General features: G+C 43.0%; 1 protein-coding gene and 1 long non-coding RNA gene across 2 annotated transcripts in view; one reads left to right on the top strand and one right to left on the bottom strand.

Moving 5' to 3' along the window:
* The window catches only part of Hmga2 (high mobility group AT-hook 2), a 105090-nt gene extending 89800 nt beyond the window's left edge, over positions 1 to 15290 (top strand). Inside the window, exons 4-5 of the mRNA XM_028759081.1 lie at positions 11395 to 11424; positions 15216 to 15290. Coding sequence (XP_028614914.1) covers positions 11395 to 11424; positions 15216 to 15290 — 105 coding nt within the window. The remainder of the gene's footprint in view (positions 1 to 11394; positions 11425 to 15215) is intronic.
* LOC114613715 lies at positions 3783 to 19423 on the bottom strand. Its single transcript, XR_003710219.1, has 4 exons — positions 19120 to 19423; positions 16043 to 16115; positions 6578 to 6845; positions 3783 to 3936 (listed from the first exon to the last, which is right to left on the bottom strand). It is a non-coding gene; the product is annotated as an uncharacterized LOC114613715 (long non-coding RNA).
* Between the last annotated feature and the right edge of the window lie 670 nt (positions 19424 to 20093).

The raw sequence follows: 20093 nt of genomic DNA, 5'->3' as shown, positions 1-20093 counted from the left end.
TTCACATAACCTGAGGTTTGTAAATTAATTGTGATCTACATATAGGTCAAAGGACTGGAAATGTAAGTCCCTACCCTGCAGCCTGGCAGTTGTCACATGACTTCCTTGTAGTCTCTTAGCTAACCCCCCCACCCCCCATCCCCCAATGAGCCTGAGAAGCAGTACAGGTTTCAGGAGACAGACTCAGCCACTCTGAGGCAACTAAGCAGCTGTTTTCTGAAGGACTTGAAGGCAGTGCAGAGCAGATCGGGGAAAGAGCTGTTCCCCTTACAGGAATCCCAGCAGAAAGTAACTCAGGCAAGGCAAGAAGGTGTCCGCTCCCCTAGAGCTGGAGTTCTAGGCATTTGTGAGCTACCCCGGTGTGGGTACTGGGAACCGAACCCAGGCCCTCTTCAGGAGCAGTAAGTGCTCTTAATAGCTGAGCCATCTCTCCAGCCAGAAATGTAATAAAATACAAGTTTCTTTCTTAAAAAAACATCCCCTCCAATGGTACATTTTAAAGACCACCTCTCTTTCCCAGGACCACCCCTACCCCCGGGAGCTTTGCAGGTAGGAGAACAGGAAGGACTTAAAGGTGAGCCTTGCAGGCAGCCGTTGAGTGCTTCAGGGGCTACATTCTTGATGCAGTGTCGTCTTACAGCAATCCTAGGAAAAAGCCTTACCGAATTCTCACTGATGCCCAGTACATACTACTTCCATGTTTACTGACTAGATCCATTGATAAACAGAACCCATAGGTCATACGTAGTTTGTAAGCCACTATTAGCCAGCAGGTTTACTATTAAGTACTGATTCCTGTTACCACTGTGAATGCAAAGGCCATCTCTCTTTCTCTTTCTATATGTGTGGTGTGTGTGTGTGTATGATGTTCCATTCATGATTCCCCTTTCCTTAAGATCAGTTGGGGAGGGCAGCTCTAGCCACTAAACAGGTGCTTTAAATAGCCAGACTAGAGCTGAGAGGAGGGAGTCGGTCTAGATACATCTCTGTGAACTGTGTGCCTGTGAACTTTGCAACTCACAATACAAAGGAAACTTCCATTGTCCTGGGGGGCGGGGAGGGCGGGGGCTGAACAAGCCACATGAAACACTCTGTTTTGATGGCCATGGATATTCCCAGAAGGCTGGAAACCAGAATCCTCAAGGCCACAGCAATGACAAGGCTCCAGTGACAAACGGGCAAAGGGAGGACTGTGTGCGACTGTAAGTGCATAGTGCAGGGCCCTGTGATCACTCCCAAGGGTGCCACCAAGGTCTTTGACATTGAACAATGAAATTATAAACACTGTTGCTGCCCCTGCTGCTGCTGCTGCTGCTACCGGCACCGCGCCCGCCCGCCCTAGTGCTATTAAGTGGTGTTTATTACATTCCTACCGCCCACAGTTGCTCTCTGCACTTTAGTGACTTCCAATTTAGTTACCCCCAACAACCCAGCGAGGCATCCACGTTACACAGATGAGGAAAGTGACGTTTAAATTGCTTAAGGAGTCCTACGGTACTCCTTGCACAGAGTAAATCCCAGACCCCACCTCTGGTCTTTCTTATTCCAAAACTGTATCTTATAACACTATCTTGAAAGCCCTTTCCCAGCAGAAGACTTCAGGTACCAAGATAGTATAACCTCCAAACTTTGCAAAGTATATTGAGTTTCTTGGAGGGAATCCCACACTCACCCCAAGGCCCCAAAAAGGCCGCCTTATAATAGTTAAACCTACCTAGCTTCCACATCCTGAAAGGGCAAATATAATCAGTGCCTCTTAAACATCCTTCCTTTATTTAAAAAAAAAAAAAAAGGTTACAGCGCTGACATTCCCTCCAAGATCAGAGGTGTATACACATCGCTGGCAGCAAGTCCAGACATACCGAAAGTGCGTGTTATCTAGAGCCAAGGACTTGACACCACTGCATCTGTAGGGAGACAAGCATCTCATTTCAATAGACAACTTGTTCATACAGTTGGGATCCTCCCGGCTGAACTGACAGGGAGTCGGAAGAGCAGCCCCAAACAAAGAGAACAGTTACTGCTGTCTCAGAGGGGCCCCTGCACGCCCTGGGGTTCTGCTCTTCTCCCGTGTAACTGAGCAGAACTCCGGTTGACTCCCATTAAAAGCCTGTCAGCACTCTCGGATTCCTGAGTGTGGGCAGAAGCTAGCATTATTTATTTACTTACTACCCATCCTCTATGGAATTCTTTGGGGGACAACGAGTCACAGCCAGTATTTAGGCAGCATGGCACGGTCACTCACTGGGTGTCAGGAATGGCTTCACTCTTCAGTCCATGGCGAAGTGAATGAACTCAGCTGAGTTTCTAGAGACAGCCCAGAGAAGAACATTGTCAAAAGAGGACTGTTCTACCTTGTCAGACACAGCCCGCAAAGGCAAGGCAAAGTAACATAGAATGAAAAGGCTGTGTTTGATTTCAGAGCCAGGAAGGGGTTCCCATCAGCCACCACGGACAGGCCAGCTCAGTGGAAGCCAAATTAAATGAAGCCCATCTCTGTCTCCCTTCCTTGTGGTCGTTTGGTGACATAAAGCGACCTTTTTCAAGAATCAGGGATGGTTTAACTTGCTAGAACTCATTTTCCCGTTACCTGACGGGAAATTTTGCTCAGCATGAAGGAAGAGCGTATTAGTGTTGTTGTTTGTTTGTTTGTTGTTGTTGTTTGTTTTTTCTTCCTTTGGCTCAGTAGTTCTCAACATGTGAGTCTTGACCCCTTTGAGGGTCAAATGACTGTTTTACAGAGTGTTGCATATCAGATACCTGGTACATCAAATCTTTACATTAGGATTCATAACAGTAGCAAAATGACAGTTATAAAATAGCAATGAAAATAATATTACAGTTGGGGAGTCACCACAGCATGAGGACCTGTATTAAAGGGTCACAGCATTAGGAAGGTTGGGAACCACTGTTTAACTGGACATTTCATTACTAAAGCATCACCTTTCATTCTAGTGGTTCTGAGAGGGAGGGAGGCTGAGGAGGGATGTAAGATAATAGGGTAGAAAGATAGACTCTGAGCAACTCTTTACCCACAGAATTTACCACTTGGAAGATGTATCATCACTGTGCTGGTTACATTCAAAAAATCATATACTTTCTAGTAAGTTGCAGTTGGAGTTTCCTTGTATTCCCAGAGCCTACAGTCATTTTTTTTTTTATTTACTTGAGACTCATCAGAATTCATTATCCAGGCTCTTACACATTGGTTTAATTCTTTCTAGCCCTCGTCACATGTACTGATTTATAAGAAATATAGGAAGATAAAAATCATATCTTTAAAAAAAAAACTTTCTATTACTATAACAAAATACCTGAGGGAATCTAGTTAAAAGGAAGAAAATGTTATTTTATCTCAATGTTTGGATATTTCAGGCCACAGAGGTTTAGCTTTTTTTTTTTCCTTTGGAGAAGAGAAAAACTTTTTCCAGGCAATGAGAGGATTTGGAAATTACTTGGAAAGCTTTTTGAAAGTACATTCTACACAGAAGACAAAGACTGTGTCAAGCTGGGTCAAGTGAAATTCTGCACTGGGGGCATGGATTGTTCCGAGTTGTGAACTCAGCTTTCTCTTGAATTGGGCAAGAAATGACCAGCGTTGGGATCTTTGACTAGTAATTGTGCCTTGACATAAATATGCATACATATTATATGTATGAGCTTGAAATGAGGGGTCCTAAGTAACTTTGTCTGTGTACCATGGGTAAAAATTGAGTGTGATGGGTGGTCACATTCCCAACGGCATCAGGCAGTGAGTACAGAGACCATGAAAGCACAAGAGATTAAAGGCAAGAAAGTTACACATTTCTTTAATGGGGAGTCATGGGAGTGAGAGAAGAACAGTCTGAAGCTGTAGATGACAGATGAGCTGTATGGAGACCCTGTACGGCATCCGTAGAGAAGGCAAGCGTCTTCATCTTGCCTCCCGTTTTAGTCCTACACAACAAAACATGAGATCATAAACTCCGTCATTGAAGAGGCTACATCTTACATTTCCTGTGTCGTACATACCATAAAATGTATAGCTAGCGTTTGTTCTGTGATCAAATAGGAAAGCAAGTGACAAGGAAATAATCCACTAGTGTTTATCACAGGTGCCTTTGCATTGGCAGCCTTACCTGAATGCTTTAGAGTTTGAGAGGAATAAGAGGGAAATAAAAAGATTAAGATTATGATAGATGAGGGTTAAGATAGGGGGATAGAGAGTCATTTGATGAGGTGGAATTTCTACTATCCTAGAAGTCTAAGGAGAAACAAGATGCTATTTGATTTGTAAAACACTTGAGCCTTCCCGTAAGCTAGCCTCGAACTCAGGATCTTCCTGCCTCGGCCTCCCTAGTCCTGAGATTTCAAGTATGTACCAGTGTGCCTGGCTTGACATCTTGAACTTACAAGAAAAAAAAAAAAAAAGAAAGAAAAAAAAAAACGCTTCTTTTCTGAGCCAAACAGTTACTATTAAAAAAAGTTTTCTACTGCTGATTTGTCCTTAAAATATATAGGAGACGTTCTTTCTGAAGATCCTGATCTTTTTAAAAGTTGTCGCTTTAAAATACAATTTTCTCATTTGTTCATCCCCCCACCCCCATGAAACGATAGTCTCAGAAGTATTTTAGTTATATATTCTTTAAAGGATGCTTTTGCAAGCAAGTTGCTGGAGCACTAACCTTCATTTTTAAAAAAATAAATAAATAAAAAGCATGGAGGCAAGCTGAATAATTACCCAAAAGGCCTAGCTCTGGGGCCATGTGGTGTGGAGATCTACTAGGATGCTGACCAGGTACTCTGGGCTAGAGTTAGGACTTCCTAACGAATGACCTTATAGTCATTTGAGTGTGTAACCGAATGTTACTACTTCTGATGGCCATTGAGAGACTTCTGCCGGGGCCATGTGCCTTAAATCATTACATATGTACGGTACTGTTTCCATCTGGGCAGTGGGAATACAAAATTAAGCCACTTCGTCCATCTCCTCACCTGAGTTGTAATTAAAGATGCTCTTGTTGGGTGACCAGCAGAAGCAGGGTTCAGAGCTATGTTCCTAAACGACAAGCAATCCTAAGCTAAAAGCGCGTGACGAAGGCGGTGGCGTGGCGTGCCTGTTGTTGGAGGAGCTAGGTAGAGAATGCTGGGGTTGACGTAAAGTTCTACTTGGGTTTCGAATTGAGTAAGTTGGGAAGCCAGCCACACGGCTTTGCTAAAATAGGAACGGACCTCGTAATTCACGGATTCTTTTAAAAAAAGAGTCACAGATGTGCAGAAAACTAGAGAAGGGCCAACAGGAAAGCATCCTTGGGAAAAGCCAGGATGTGTGAGAATGTGGAAAAGGAAGAGTTCTGTTCCACAATTTAAGCTAACGTGGTCGGGAATAGTTAACATTTCTCGGATTGAACATTAAGCTTCCTCCAAGGAAAATTACTCTGCAGCTGAAGTCAGCTGCACATCAGTGCCAAGAAAACAGTGCTGAATTTTGGGGTCCAGGAGAGAAATGAGTCAGTTGAGTACCACAGGGCTCCCAGCTCAGAAACTATCCGTCCCTTTGTAGTTCTTGAGAACATGGGAGATTACCAATAAATTTATCCTTTAGGAAAGGAAATGCTTAAAAATCATGATTCTCCCTTTAAAATTCAGTTTCTGTGACTACCTGTTATAGAGCTTCTAGGAAATACTTAGGTAGCCAAATGACTCTCTAGAGCCATTTCAGAGCTGGGTGTGGCATCCTGGTGCACACCCGTTATCACAGTAGAATTCAAAACCTGCCTCAGATGCATAGTGAATTTGAGACCATCCTGGGCTACATAAGACCCTGTCCCCCTCCCCCCCAAAAAAAAACCTAAATAAATAGGTAAATAATTTAAAATGTTACATGTTTCAGTGTAAGGCTGGAAACAATGTTTTTAGGTCAATGAAACATGTATTGATTCTAGGTCTTTTATGAAAGTAAAATATAATGAAAATAACATTATTTCCTCTCATAAACATAGACGCCATACATGCATCAGGTGTGGTGGTATCTGCCTTTCATCCCAACATTTCAGAAGCAGGAGCAGGCAAATCTGAGTTTAAGACCAGTCTGGTATTCATAGCAAGTTCCAGGATGTCCAAAGGTATATGATGAAAGCCTGTGTCCAAGGGACAGAGAAAGCTACTTTGCCCGATTGCGGTGTGGCTCTCAGAATCCCCCCAAAAAATGCTATTTCCTTTTTCATATTTGTTCTACAGTGTCATGGGATTCAGACTCCTAAGCTGTTTGTGTGGATGTCAGCACAGTTATTTATTTGCTTTGAGCTCAGGTTGACCTAGCCCTGGATAAGCTAACCTGTGCCATAGTATACTGACAGTTACTAAGGCCCCTCTTTGTCTTAACAGGATTGTGTCTCATTAATACAGAGCATTTCTTCTAAGTTTCTTGATGCTGCTCTTGCTGGTGATGGTGATGTTTTGTTCTTCATGAGTTGAATTTTAGCGGAGTCCAGAGAGATGCATCAGTGAGGAAAGTAACTGAAGAATAAGTTCTAGGTCTCAACTTCTGGACCTGTAGCATCACATAAAAGCCAGGTGTGTTGGCTCACAACCCTACCTCCAGCACTGGGCAGGCCGAGACAGATGCATCCCTGGAATGTGCTGGCCAGCCAGCCCAGCCAAATAAGTGAGCTCCAGGTGGATTGAAGGCCCTGTTTCAGAAAGTAAGACAGAAGACTGGCAATGCATACAGCGGGCAGATCAAGGCTACTTCCTGCCACGATGGACAGTCCAAGTCCCATGGTGCTCACGTGGTAAGAGAGAACTGATTTCCACACGCTGTCCTCTGACCTCCCATCCATATGATGGCAGCTGTACACGAGCCTCTGTGCATGAATACAGACATAAAGCATGTAAGTGTAAAAAAATGTATTGAGACACAGAGCTAATGAGGAAGACACTGGACACTGGCATGTAAACTCCATGTACACACATGTGTGCATGTGCACACACAGGTGACCATGGATGCCACACCTACACATGCATCTAGACTCTGTGTACACACAGAGGTGAACATAGACATCACATGCACACACTTGTGCATGTGCACATACAGGTGAACATAGACACCACACATACACATGCATCTAGACTCCGCATGCACACACATGTGCACATATTTGCCACACATACATGTATCTAGACTCCACGTGCCTGAAGTTTAAATGAGGGGGTGTCCACACAAGTTCTGTGAAAGATGTCCGTCTCTTCTGGTGAATCTTAACCCTCCATGCAAGGAGAGGCTGAATACCAGCCAACTGCCTCCACTGAACAGGCCTACTGTGTGTACACACTCAGTAGACACAGAACCATCGGAATTGTCTGAGTGAACACCTTGAAAGATATTGCTGCCTCTTTAAGAAAACAATCATTACAGGATCCATGCCTTTAAAAACATGTCGTAGAGATCTCCCGCTGCTAGAAAGAGAAGACTCCGAGTAAAGTGGTATACCTGGGCCTCATCAGCACCTAAGAAAGAGCTGACCTAGCAGGGCTTGCCCACCCCCAACCCCCACAATGACTGCCCCTGGGGGCTCCTGAGAGATACACAGAGGAGAGTGAACCCCACCCCAAGTAGGTTTGAAACCACAGCTCATCCGTTTGGGCTGGCACTGGACTGGACTGCTCTGTTCTATGAAAGTGCAGGGGTTTCCTCAGGAGAGAGAATTAATAAGTTCAGGTTGTTTCCATTTCAGAAATAAAACTCAGGGCAATTACAGTTTCTATGCCTTAGTTTCCTGGTGAGAAAATAAAACCAATGGGACACATACCTTCCCTGATGAGGGGGCAGGCGTTAAAAATATAAAGGATTTTCACTTTTCTGTGGGATGTATGTGTAGTGTGTGCAATAGGATATATTTATCGAGAGTTATAAAGACATAATGTTAACCACTCTAGAGAGTCCTAAGCAGAGTTATCATTTGGTCCTGAGAAAGATGCCATGGCCAGTGTGTGTCTGCTTCCAAGAATGGTAAGAACTCTGCTTCCCTGTCTCAACACTTAGCTCTGAGCTAAGAGATGCTGCGAGGCAGATAAGAAGCTTGCAATTCGTTGCCCAGAAAGCTTCCAGCTGGCAGTTTACTTCCTTTGTGTTTTTTTTTTTTTATGAATGGTGGTAGTATTATGATTTGGTCTGTGTTTTTTTCTGACCGAAGCCATTCATAAAAATAAAAACAAAATAAGAAGAAGAACAGCAGCAGCAGCAACAACAACAACAACAAAACTTTCTAGGCACCAGTCTGGAGCAAATGAGTGCCAGAGGCTGGGAAAACATCCCGGCAGCCTTAACCACAACCAGCATTGAAGGCATTCAAGGGTCTGTTTGTTTGGTGGCCTAAGAAGTATGAAGTGCTGTGGCTAAGTGTAGCTGGGAGAAGGTCTGTGACATGAACTAGGCCGAGAGCCAAGGCTGGCAAAAGTTCAGACATTGTCTTTCTCCTCACTGAAGTGTCAGGACCTAATTCATGGAAAATTGGGTGAGCTGGCAGCCCTCTCGGAGTTTCATTGAGACGCTCTGTACAGGACTCGAGTGAATGGAGCTCCTCAGCCAAAAAAGGAGGGGGCTGGTGAACGGTCGGAGCCAGCCAGCCTTCGTGTATAAGTGTGCATTCCAAACGGTCTGGGAGGAAAAGTGTACAGGTGTAAGGGGCAGGAGAAAAGAGGAAGAAAGGCAGTTTCTCCTTAAAAAGTGACCTTTTGAAAATGAGCACTTTCTTGGCACACACTTTAGAAGCCTAAGAAGCATGAAGCCCTGTGCTTCCTGGGTTCAAGTCCACCTAGGGAAAAAAAAAATAAAAAGAAAAACATCATCTCAAAACCTGGGCTTTGATGATGTTATCTCTACTATGAATTAAAGACATGAGGCATTTTTAAGTGAAAATATCTTGCCAATTTCTCTTTTTGTTTTTTTTTAAATCTCATCCATTTTTTAAAAAAATACTCTGCTAATTTTATATAATATTTTCAAGATTCAAGAAAACCATCACTGCCTTACAGACATTCGGTATTCTGAACACAGTGCATTTAGCCCACCTCCTGAGATTCTGAAGGTCTCGAACAATTTCATTTCTTTGGCTTGAATCTCTGAATCAAGGTGCCTTCGCTATATTTGCAAACTTTAGGAATTTGTAAATGGAATTAACAGGGCTTATAATCAGAAATAACCATGTTGTCAAGTAGTGATCTTCCAAAGCCCTGGGACTTCTCTCATCCGTCTTTTATACCACTGAAGAATAACAATAATTTCTGAAACTTGATTGGAAAATTAATTCAGGCTATAGAGAGACCTCAGAGGTTTCACTCAAAAGAGAAAATACATTGATGTAGGTATGAAAATAAACCTTCATAGGATACTATCACAAATGTGGGTGGATCCACAGAGGAGGAGAAAGTATTTGCAAACTATAGCTCTGAGAAAGGACTATATCCAGAGCATCAGGAGAACCCTTGGGTCTTGTCTTAGTCAGGGCTTCTATTGCTATGGTGAAACACCATGACCAAAAGCAAGTTGGGGAGGTGAAGGTTTATTCAGCTCACACTTCCACATTGCTGTTCATCACCAAGGGAAGTCAGGATGGGGACTCGAACAGAGCAGGAACCTGGAGGCAGGAGCTGATGCAGAGGCCATGGAGGGGTGCTGCTTACTGGCTTGCTCCCCATGGCTTGCGCAGCCTGCTTTCTTATAGAACCCAGGACCATCAGGGATGGTACCACACACAATGGTCTAGGCCCTCCCACCAACAATCACACAGTAATAAAATGGTCAACAGGCTGATATTATGAAGGTATTTTCTCAAATGAGGTTTCCTCTTCTCAAATGACCCTAACCTATGTAAAATGGACATAAAACTAGCCAACACATGTCTTAGTGTTGAAAAAAACGGTTTTATATTTTTTCATTTTATTTTTTTTAATGAACAAAGCATTTGAATACATATTTCTTTACAGAGGCCAAAATGGATAACCAGTTAGTAAGCACCTGAAAGATGTTTCCTGTAATTAGTGACGAGGGACATTCAAATTGGAGCAATGGCATTTAACTTTCCACCCAGTTGGAAGCCAAGACTTAAAAAACGACAGACAATAACAAGTGCTGGCACATCCGTGCCTCCTACACCACTGGTGGGTCTATAAAATAGTGCTTTGGAAACCCATCTGGCCGCTGCTCAAATCGGGTGGGGTGGAGTACTGTCATTTTCACTCAGCAATACCACTCCTCGGTGATCCACAGTGAGAGAAAACGTACTACAGTAGAATATGTTATGCTCACAGTAGCCAAGAGGAAACAACCCAAATGGAAACCAACCAATGATCTACCGAATGTCCAGATAGGTAAAACAGGGGAGTATTGCTTGGCATACAAAACAAATTAACTGTTAACACTATCGGAGTTATTTTTCTAATTTTGTTACAAAAGATTTGACAAAGGAAACTTAAGATAGAAAGGCTGTAGCTGGGCTTACAGTTCAAGGACACACAGTCCATAGTGGTTCGGGAAGCAAGGGCAGCAGGAGCCTGAGGCAGCTGGCCGCATTACTGACTCTGTCAGTTTGGAAGCAGAGAGAGGTGAGCTTGCTTGCTCAACTTCCTTACTCAGTATGCAAGACAGGTAAACAGGTAATGGAATGGTGCAGCGGGACACTTTCCGGGTGGGTCTTCTCTCTTCAGCTAGACCTTTTTGGAAACACTTTCACAGACACACCCAGGGGTGTACTTCCATGGTGATTGTAAATCTAATTAAGATTAGTCATCTCAGGTATTACCATATGACTTTCCCTCCTCACTGGGAAACTAAATGTGTGTGTGTGAGAGAGAGAGAGAAAGAGAGAGAGGACACAAGAACCTGTTGTATGATTCTTCCACTACGAAATGTCTGAAACAAGCCAATTTATATAACAGAAAGCAGACTGATGGTAAATTAAGCTCAGGAAGTTGACTAGGAAGGTGGAGAGCCATACGGAGTGGTTACAAATAGAAAGTTTCTTTTATGGAAAATAAAAACGTTCTAAAATTAGGTTGCGATGCCAACTATGCACCTGTTCATAGTAAAGATTCCTCTGAATTAACAACTTAAAATGAATGAATTTTGTGGTTTGTAAGCTTTATCTTGGTAAAGAGTCTTCCAACTCTTCTAGTTCTATGATAGCAGACTAAAAACCAAGTGATTCCTGTTGCAAGAGTGCTGAAGAGCCCGTTCTGTCATTCCTTCACACGTGGAAATGATGAGTGAAGGTTCCTATGAACTTTGGGAAGTTGAATTTTCTCCTTTGCTTTGCAGATGCACAGTCACACTAAAATGTGACAGAACACTCAGGTTTTTCCCTGCCTCTGTTTCCTTGTAAACTCTAACACTTCTTTTCTTTCTTTCTCCCTCAGCCACAACAAGTCGTTCAGAAGCCTGCTCAGGTAAGACATGATCCTTTATAATTTTTCTCCCAAAAGAACTCAAGTGAAATAGGTATGGAGAAAGGTGGTTTCCAAGCCTTTAATTAGCATTTTCTTATTCTGATTATGTCAATATCGAAAAAGTATTGAACATTTGCTGTAGCCTTCAGAGCCAGGAATAATATAGTCTGAGATTATATTAGTACAAGCCCCAGAAAGGACCAGTGGGCTAACTCATCTGGCAAAGGCACCTGCTGCCAAACCTGATAAGCTGACTTGCAGCTCCAGAGTCCACCTACACGTCAGGGCAGCCATGTTTGCACACAGATAAACTGAAACACAAACAACAGGGTCGGTATAAAAGAAGCATCCATAACATACAAAATAAAACTCTGTCAGGGCTGTAAATAAACATTTAATTTTATTGTATGTTTTAGCAATTTTTCTTCTTTTTGGGTTTGCTTGTTTTCTGTTTTGAAATAAGGTCTTTCTACATAGTCCTGGTTTTGTTTGCATGTTTGTTTGTTTGTTTTAAGATAAGGTCCTTCTTCTACATAGTCCTGGCTGTCCTGGAACTCACTCTGTAAACCAAGCTGGCCTCAAACTCAGAGATTCTCCTGCTTCTCCCTCTCAAGCTCTGGGATTAAAGGCTTGCACTACTATGATGGGGTTGCTTTCGTAACTGCTAAGTTTTGTCTTTTCCTCCTGACTGCCTGTAACCCTTTGACTTGACGAATAACTTACTAGTTGTAAATGATTCTTAATGTATGACTGAAAATAGCTGATCGCTGAATTGTTGCGTAATATTTGATATCCTAAAACAACTCCAGTGAGGATGATCAGCTAGAAATTTATGTTAATGTTCCCCATTCCCAAACTCTCAAAAAAATCATCATTAATCTATTGTATTAAAAGTACCCTTATTTCTTTTGGTCCATAAGCCTGGAGTCTCTTGTCCAAGCTACAGTGTGTATATACAAGCATAGAATTTGTACTTGTTTAAGAAATAGATCTGTAAGAGGATATAACTGATGTATTCATTAATCACAATTTCTAAGTGTAAACTAAGAAAGTAGAATATCCATCCTGGGTTGGGATATAGCTCAACGGTACAGGCTTGTCAAGCATATAGGAGGTCCTGGTGTTTTCTTCCCATTTGGATTTGAGCAGACACTGAGGACATGTAGGTAGAACCTATTAAAGTCAGTCACTAAATAGAGCTGTGGGTCATGAGGTTGTCTTTCAAGTAGTCATGTAGACCTCCTTAACATAATTTAAAAATTGCCATAGAAATGTCGGTTTCCCTAAAAAGCTTTCTCTCAAAGGAACGTTGCTTAGAAAAAGCCCATGCAGGCAGCCCTAACATGTACTCCTCCCTAAAACTACTGCTTGGGATGAAACTAAAGTTTTCAAATATACATATATAGGAATACAGGAGGAGTGAATAAAATACGTAGATGTATAGTTATTGATAAAAGCAAAGCTGGGATAGAGTAGCAACAACAAGAAAACACTTTGTCCCAAACCTAAAAGCCCAGCGTGGTTTGAGCAGTACTAAAACTATTCAATGTCTCTACTCGGTATTTAACTAAATAAAATGTAGTAAACACTCGAAATGATATGATAACCTCTTATCCTTCGTCGGGAAAGATCATGAGCAATGCTGTACATTTGAGTCAGAGGATACCATGGGCCCCAGCATGCGCCACAATCTAGAGATTCATAACCTTACATGGTTTGCAAGCATTGATAGCAAGTCTACTCTTGGTATTGAACAGAATGCACACTGAACAATAAGCAATGCTTTAAGAGAATTATCAAACGCAGAGGAGAGGTTCCTACCATAGCCGTGCTTAGGGATGGTTCATATGCTTACACAAAACACCTAAACTCTGAGCCAGTTGTGAGTCTCTTTCGAGTTCTGTGTTTCTCTATGTGAGAGCCTTTATACCATGGGAGTCGGCATACGCATCCTATCCAGACCAGGCTTTTCCTAGAGAACATGTTTCAAAATGCCTACAAGCCCTGGCCACACACACCATCCGTTCTGTTTGACTTGGTTTGAAGACCTTTGCATAAGTATTTTCCATGAATCCTCTATGTGATCCTCATGGGCAGCCAAGAAGGAACATGCTCGGTGATAAAAGAAAAAAAAGATGGCAAGTCGTTCGAACATTTGTTTGATGAGCAAATGACCACAGAACGTCAATGCATATGTAAAGTCGTGAGTAAGGGAAGGTAGAGACACAAAAGGAGGTGTTATAGGTGCGATGAGAGTCATATGCAATAGTGGAGTATTATAGTATAGAATATATATGCCAGGCGGTGGTGGCGCATGCCTTTAATCCCAGCACTTAGGAGGCAGAGGCAGGCGGATTTCTGAGTTCGAGGCCAGCCTGGTCTACAGAGTGAGTTCCAGGACAGCCAGGACTATACAGAGAAACCCTGTCTTGAAAAACCTAATATATATATATATATGTATATGTGTATGTGTGTGTGTGTATGTATATATGTGTATATATACATATATATGTATATACGTATATGTATATATACACACACACACATATATATACATACACACATACATAGAGAGGGAATAATATAGAGTATATATTATATATACTATATATAGTAGAAAAGTATATAGTATAGAATAGACTATAGCATACAGTATATTATTTTGTATATATAGCAATATATATACACATGTATATACATATATGGTGGAATAATAGATGCATATGCATCACAGGTAGGAATCATTAATATGTGTCTGTAAAGGATTATAAATTGGGCTTAAAACACCAAGGATAATATAAGTGAAATCACACACACACACCAGGGAATCAGAATCTGAAAGACGTTACAGGAGAGGCAATAGCCGTCACTGATCTGTCTGGCTGTCTTTATAGACCTTGTCCAAATGTTCCCTTTAAAGGAAAGCAGCTCAGACAGCATTAGCAGGGAAGAGAGCACAGCTCATTGGACTACCTAATTTATATCGTCTCGAGGCACAGCGATGGGTTATGTAAACACGGGTACTACATGGAAGTTCGTGGAGGATAATGTAAATTTTACAGAGCTAAAGACTCTCTTCCCTTTCCATCTGTTTCTTTCAAAACACCCTCCCAGATGGCTCGTCCCTGGGATAGTGTGCATTGACTCAGGGCCATGCCTTGAGCTGGTGACAATTAACACAGTTAAGTGTGTCACATGTAAAAAAAGAGATAGTCATGCATATGACTTGAGTGTTTCCTTCTGGCCATCCCTGGGCTTTGTCCTGTGTATCCATCTTGGAAAAAAAAAAAGGCCTGATAACAATTACTGTTCCCTAATTCTCAAGAAAAGCATGAGAAATGCATAATTATGTAAATACCAAAGGAAGATATTACATTCTAACTTATTTTGGGGTTGCTAAGTTTCCTGTATGTCATACTTTACATTTTTAAAATTTTTAAGAGTTTTAATTCAAAAATGTCCCCCTTTTACCTCACATTTTAATTGCATGTTTTTAAAATGTTTTAAAATAAAAAATAAGGTTTTTTTTTTAAATCAGGGGAATTGTATAGGAATTGCTAAATCCTATAATTGGGACGAAAGCCATCAGAACCCCCTTCCTTATGTGAATATCACATGAATATTGGATTACAGAGGCTCTGTGGTAAAGAATGCTCGCAGGCCCCGGGATAGCAAGCACCAGAAGGTCATTCTGAGGGGGCAAGTTCATCATGATGCGAAGTCTCCCCATCTGTGTTTGTATTTGTAAGCACATTTGTTTATAAAAGTTTACAGCAAGCTTTATTATGTAGGGGGTTGTGTTTAGAAAATGCACCAGGTGCCATGAATTGCAAACCTCAAGTCTGTCCCACAATCCTCATGGGTGAGAGTTCATCCTTTCCAGTCTAAAGGGGGTAAGCCTGCAGTGTTCACAGTGACCCCCCCCCCTTTAAATGCCCAAACCACAGAAAACAAGGCTTACTAGAAGCGCTACTCTGTATTTTAAAGTCATAAATTAAGCACTAAATAGAAACTAGCTAACTAGAAATCAGCAAAGCCTTTAGCAATCTAAAGTCCTCACCACATACATTGAAAACGTGTTTTAGAAGGGAAAGGTGATACAGGTTTTTTTTTTTCTCTTCAAGTTATTGACCAAAGGAACTGTTTTTTTTTTCTTGTGTTTTTTGTTTTTAACTCTGCCTTCTTAAAAGTTCTGCTTCTGCTAGCTTGTCTGTGTCCTACTGCTTCTCAAAGTTCCTATCTTAAGGCACTGAATCAAGATTAGAAGTGGCCCCTTATATATAATCCAGACACTTTGCTCATCAAAGGGAAAACAAGGATTTTTGTTGTTGTAGTTCTGTTTAAATTCTCCCAACGTTCCTTGTTTCAGTGAGTGTTGTTCATTTGAAAGCATCCCTTGAGTTATTGAAACAAGAATAACCTTCTTTTTTCAACTTCCCATCAAGAGAACTGGAAACCGTTCAGCTTCTGAACGACTTGAAACAAAGCATTCCACTTCAAACTAGATTTCTTACCTGTGGAGATCTTCTGCGTGTGGTGTGTAGCAGGGATGAGGGAATCCTGAAAAACACCCCCCAACTCCATCCCCCACCCCCACCCGCTGTCCTGTGGCACTCACCCCTTCCAAGATGTTGAATGTTTTCACAGAAACTTCAAGGGTGGTTTTCAAGGATGTTTACATTGCAGACAACCTAAACATTGTTTGGAGGAAAATGAGAGGTTTCATTTGGGGACAGGCAAGCTGATACATTGTAGCCAGCATATCCTTCTCAAAGAAGGCATCTTTACTGGGTGCTTTTAGTCTAGACAGACAAAGGAGGAGGGAGGAAGAAAGCAATCTCCCTCCAGTGCTCACCTTCTACATGGTACATAGTACCTTGGCCAAAATGCAGTAAATGGTTTATAATAAATCAGACTTACGGTCACCAGCCGGCTCGCTCGGGAGCCTGTGATTTATTCACCTAAGTCATAAAGAGCACTGATTGATTTCTCCCCCTGCTTACATTCCTCCAGGCTGGTAAAACATTTTGTGGGCCAATAAATGTTTGGTACCGAGTGGCAAACGCGAAGGATCCCATCAAAGACTTCCTTGAGTGTCGATGTTTTGTTACAAAGGAAATAACTTCTTTTGACTTCACCTCTGACCCCTGGCATTGCAAAGGTCAAAGGGAGAAGGAGAGAGTTCCGAGGCTGAAACCAGTGTGTAGCCCAGCTCGAGGGCGTGGGCGGCAGAGAGAAAGCACAGGGCTCGGAAGGAGGACAGAAAAGTGATTGTTAACTCTAAACAGATGTGGGCATTACCTTGGCCCACAGTCCTCACAAAGGAGCATTTGGCAGGTAAGGCCAGCTGCTTCTAGGCTGGGACTGCCCACAGAGAGAAAGTAGCTCCTGAGACAGGGCAATTTCCAGAATTCCGAAAGACAAATTCAGCATTTCTGGACTCAACAGATTGCTGCTGCTGCTGCTGCTGCTTAGTTCAGTTTTCTAGCTGTATGAGTTAGCCTACCCAAGAAAGAGCAGGTCCCCCCTGCTCGCATCAGATAGTCATCCCTCTGCACCTTGATGTAAGCTGGATCAAATCTATCACATATCTAAATTGTTGTCCACGCTTGCCAGGCCACATTAAATACAGAGAAGAGTAAGGAGCTGTCAAGTCTGGGCTATGTGAACCAGTCCTCCATGATCAAATAGCGCTGAACCCTCACATGTCTGCTGAATAATTACTTGTTAGTCTACCCCGATTATTGATATTTTTAGTATTTTCATTCCAAGAGTCAAAACTCAGGGCAGAGCTGGGGAGAGGATACAGTGGCTAAAGTGCTTAGCACACAAATATCAGGACCAAAGTTCAGATTCCCCAGAACTCATGTAAATGCCCAGTGGGCACTGTAGACTACTGGTTACAGCCTCAGAGGGCATATATTATTATAAACCTTATAACAAACAGGTTAGCAAATAGCCATTGACCTCTGGCTGCCAGTACACATGTAGACGTGTGTGTGTGTGTACAGACATATGCCCACATGTATGCAAATATGCACACATACACACACGGTGGGGGTGGTAGGGGTGCATGCCTTTAATCCCAGCACTGAGTTTGAGGCCAGCCTGGTCTACAAAGTGAGTTCCCGGACAGCCAAGTCTACACAGAGAAACCCTACTCAAACATGAAAAGGGAAAAGAAAAATATACAAAGGTTTATTACAGCCAGTGTGATTTTTGTCCTCATAACACAAAGGTTCATAATGTCACCTGGCACCAAGTTTGCAAGGAGATCTCTTCCACTACAGACCTCCTAACTATTCTTCCTCCAAAACTTAAGCCACAAGCTCCAGTCTTAACTCCTTGAGGCTCACACCCTTGCTTGTACCACCTGAAGGCCAAGAGTTCACTCTGAGTACCAAGCTACCTCTTCTGTGCTCTATAACCACTTTAAGGTGTGCCCATGATGTGGAACCAACCTGAAAGAATGACATAAGGGGGTTTTATCAGCAAGCTTCCAAAGCAGTGAGAGTTCTGAACGAACAAAAGAAAACCTGAGGCAGAATGTGTGCAAGTTTCTGATAGTTATAACAAAAATACAGTTCCCTGACTCCACCGCCTCCCTGTCTTCTGCCACTGGTTTTCTGCCGGTTGCTTTAATAAGCAGCCGTGTGAATGGCAGGGATGTGTTCAGTGTCTGAGAGGTTTACTGAGTGTTGCTCATTAGAAATGTCCTCATGCAAGTCTGCCCCAAAAAGGCCTTTTAGCATAACATTCCCGAATCCCCATTCTGAACAGGTAAATCTTGACCAGAGTGCTGGTGTTTGGTTTTCCCAGTCTATTAACCAGCCCCTAATGGGATGTCTGTAACTCTCAGGCATAGTATGTCAATCTCCTTAGCATTTCAAGGTTGCCATGGGAACTTAACAGCAGTCAAAGTCCCTTGGGCCACGGGTGGCAAATGTGGAGCCGTCTTTAGAAACATCTGGAGGTGCAAGCTGTGGTCAACAGCCCACCACCCTGCCTGCTAAGTTACTGAAGAGGATTGAGCCTAGAGGTTGTTCTCTGCAGTGGCAATATCATTCCTTCATGGATAGCAGAGACAGTTGCTTATCCCAGATACCCCTTGTTTCTGGCTGTTTCTTGTACAGCACAGGAGTCTTGGGTTAAGTTCAGTGTAACAGGAGGACTAGAGTCAGTTTTACAACCATATCTTTGTACCCAACAGGATTTTTTTTTCTTCTATTAGTTTCTTACAGCCTGGGGGACGGGGAGGGGAACCACATATGGAGCAAAAATCCAGGTCACTTAGAGAGGTGAGAACTTGAGGTTGGGAAGTGCCACCCGCCCTACCAGCATCAACCTCTTGGGCAACCTTGGCCTTGTTTTGGAAGGAGGCCAGCAGAGACTGTGCCAAGAAATAAACTCTCCACTAACTAAGCCTTTGAGAAACCCGCCATGCCGAACATAGGAGAGCCACATTGCCACCCAACGTTTAGCGGAGTGAGATTTCCCGCCCTGGGCACCTTGTTAAGTTCCCAGCCCTAATTGATAGTTGCAAGCAGAAGAATTTCAAGGTCAGCGGAAAAATACATAAATAAAACTACTCTCCGTATTGTGTTAAGAGCTGCTAAGCAAAAGAAACAACGGACTGTCCCTTTGGGGCTGAGTTGTATCTAAGGGGATTGACTGTCAGGATTTTCACGCACTCACATCCAGCAAGGCTCCTGGGAACCTTCCGCCAAGGTGATCACATTCCATCCAGTGCAGGGGCTTCCGTAAGCTCATAGGCTGGGAAATCTCAGTTCCTTCACGATCTTCATGTACGGGTTTCTAGATAGGAGAATACCAAGCTGATAGAAACTGAATGATTGTAGCTCCGTCCAGGGGAGGGTTTCAACTTGACTTCATCCCAGTAAATCTGCTCACCGTGTGAGGGTGAGGTGCAATACAGCTACCCACTCCTCTGCTGTGGTCCCCTTCCAGAGGAGCAACCTAAAGTGAGTCGCTCATATCTCCTGTCATAATGGGAAGTGAGTCCTTTGGGAGGGGACAAAGAGGGTATCTGCCAAACAGTTTAGTGAATTTCTGGAATTTAAATATTAATTGAGAGGACAGGGTCAGAGGGCAGCCGATCCTCCACCCGCCTCTCCTCTGGCTGCCCGTGGCTTTGATTATGCCACATCCTCCGTTCTAACCAGGACTCCAGAGAGAATCTCGGGGTCATGGCCCGTTGCCTCATCAAGATGTGAAGCCCACAGTTTGGCGGGCCTGGGAGGAGAAGGGAGGTGGCTTCATGCGTTCCACATTTCCCACAAAACCCAAAGCAGACTAAACAAAGCCGGTGTGAACTCCCGTGACTGGATGCCGCTGCGATGCCGGTCTCTGAAGCTGTAATCCATTCATTTGTATGTGTGTTTAGTCCCAGGATTTACAGCTCTCTCTCGGTCTTGAGGCAGGGGAAGAGAATGTTGGAAACCTCTTGTGAAGGACTAAGAGGAAGCCGTGGGCTGTGCAGCAAGTCCAGCGTGGAGGCTCCATGGCCGTGCGTGTGTGTGTGTGTGTGTGTGTGTGTGTGTGTGTGTGCTCGCATTCACGGGACGGCATGAGCAACCTGCCATGAGGGCTTTTCCCCTCCCGCTTGCTATGTTTTGGAAGAAGCGTCACACATGGTAACATTTAGAAGC

Source organism: Grammomys surdaster, unplaced genomic scaffold (assembly GCF_004785775.1).
Source record: "Grammomys surdaster isolate TR1022 unplaced genomic scaffold, NIH_TR_1.0 126271, whole genome shotgun sequence".
In the NCBI taxonomy this organism is placed as follows: Eukaryota; Metazoa; Chordata; class Mammalia; order Rodentia; family Muridae; genus Grammomys; species Grammomys surdaster.
Note: the sequence above shows the minus strand (reverse complement) of the source record. Positions and strands in the feature narration are given on the sequence as shown.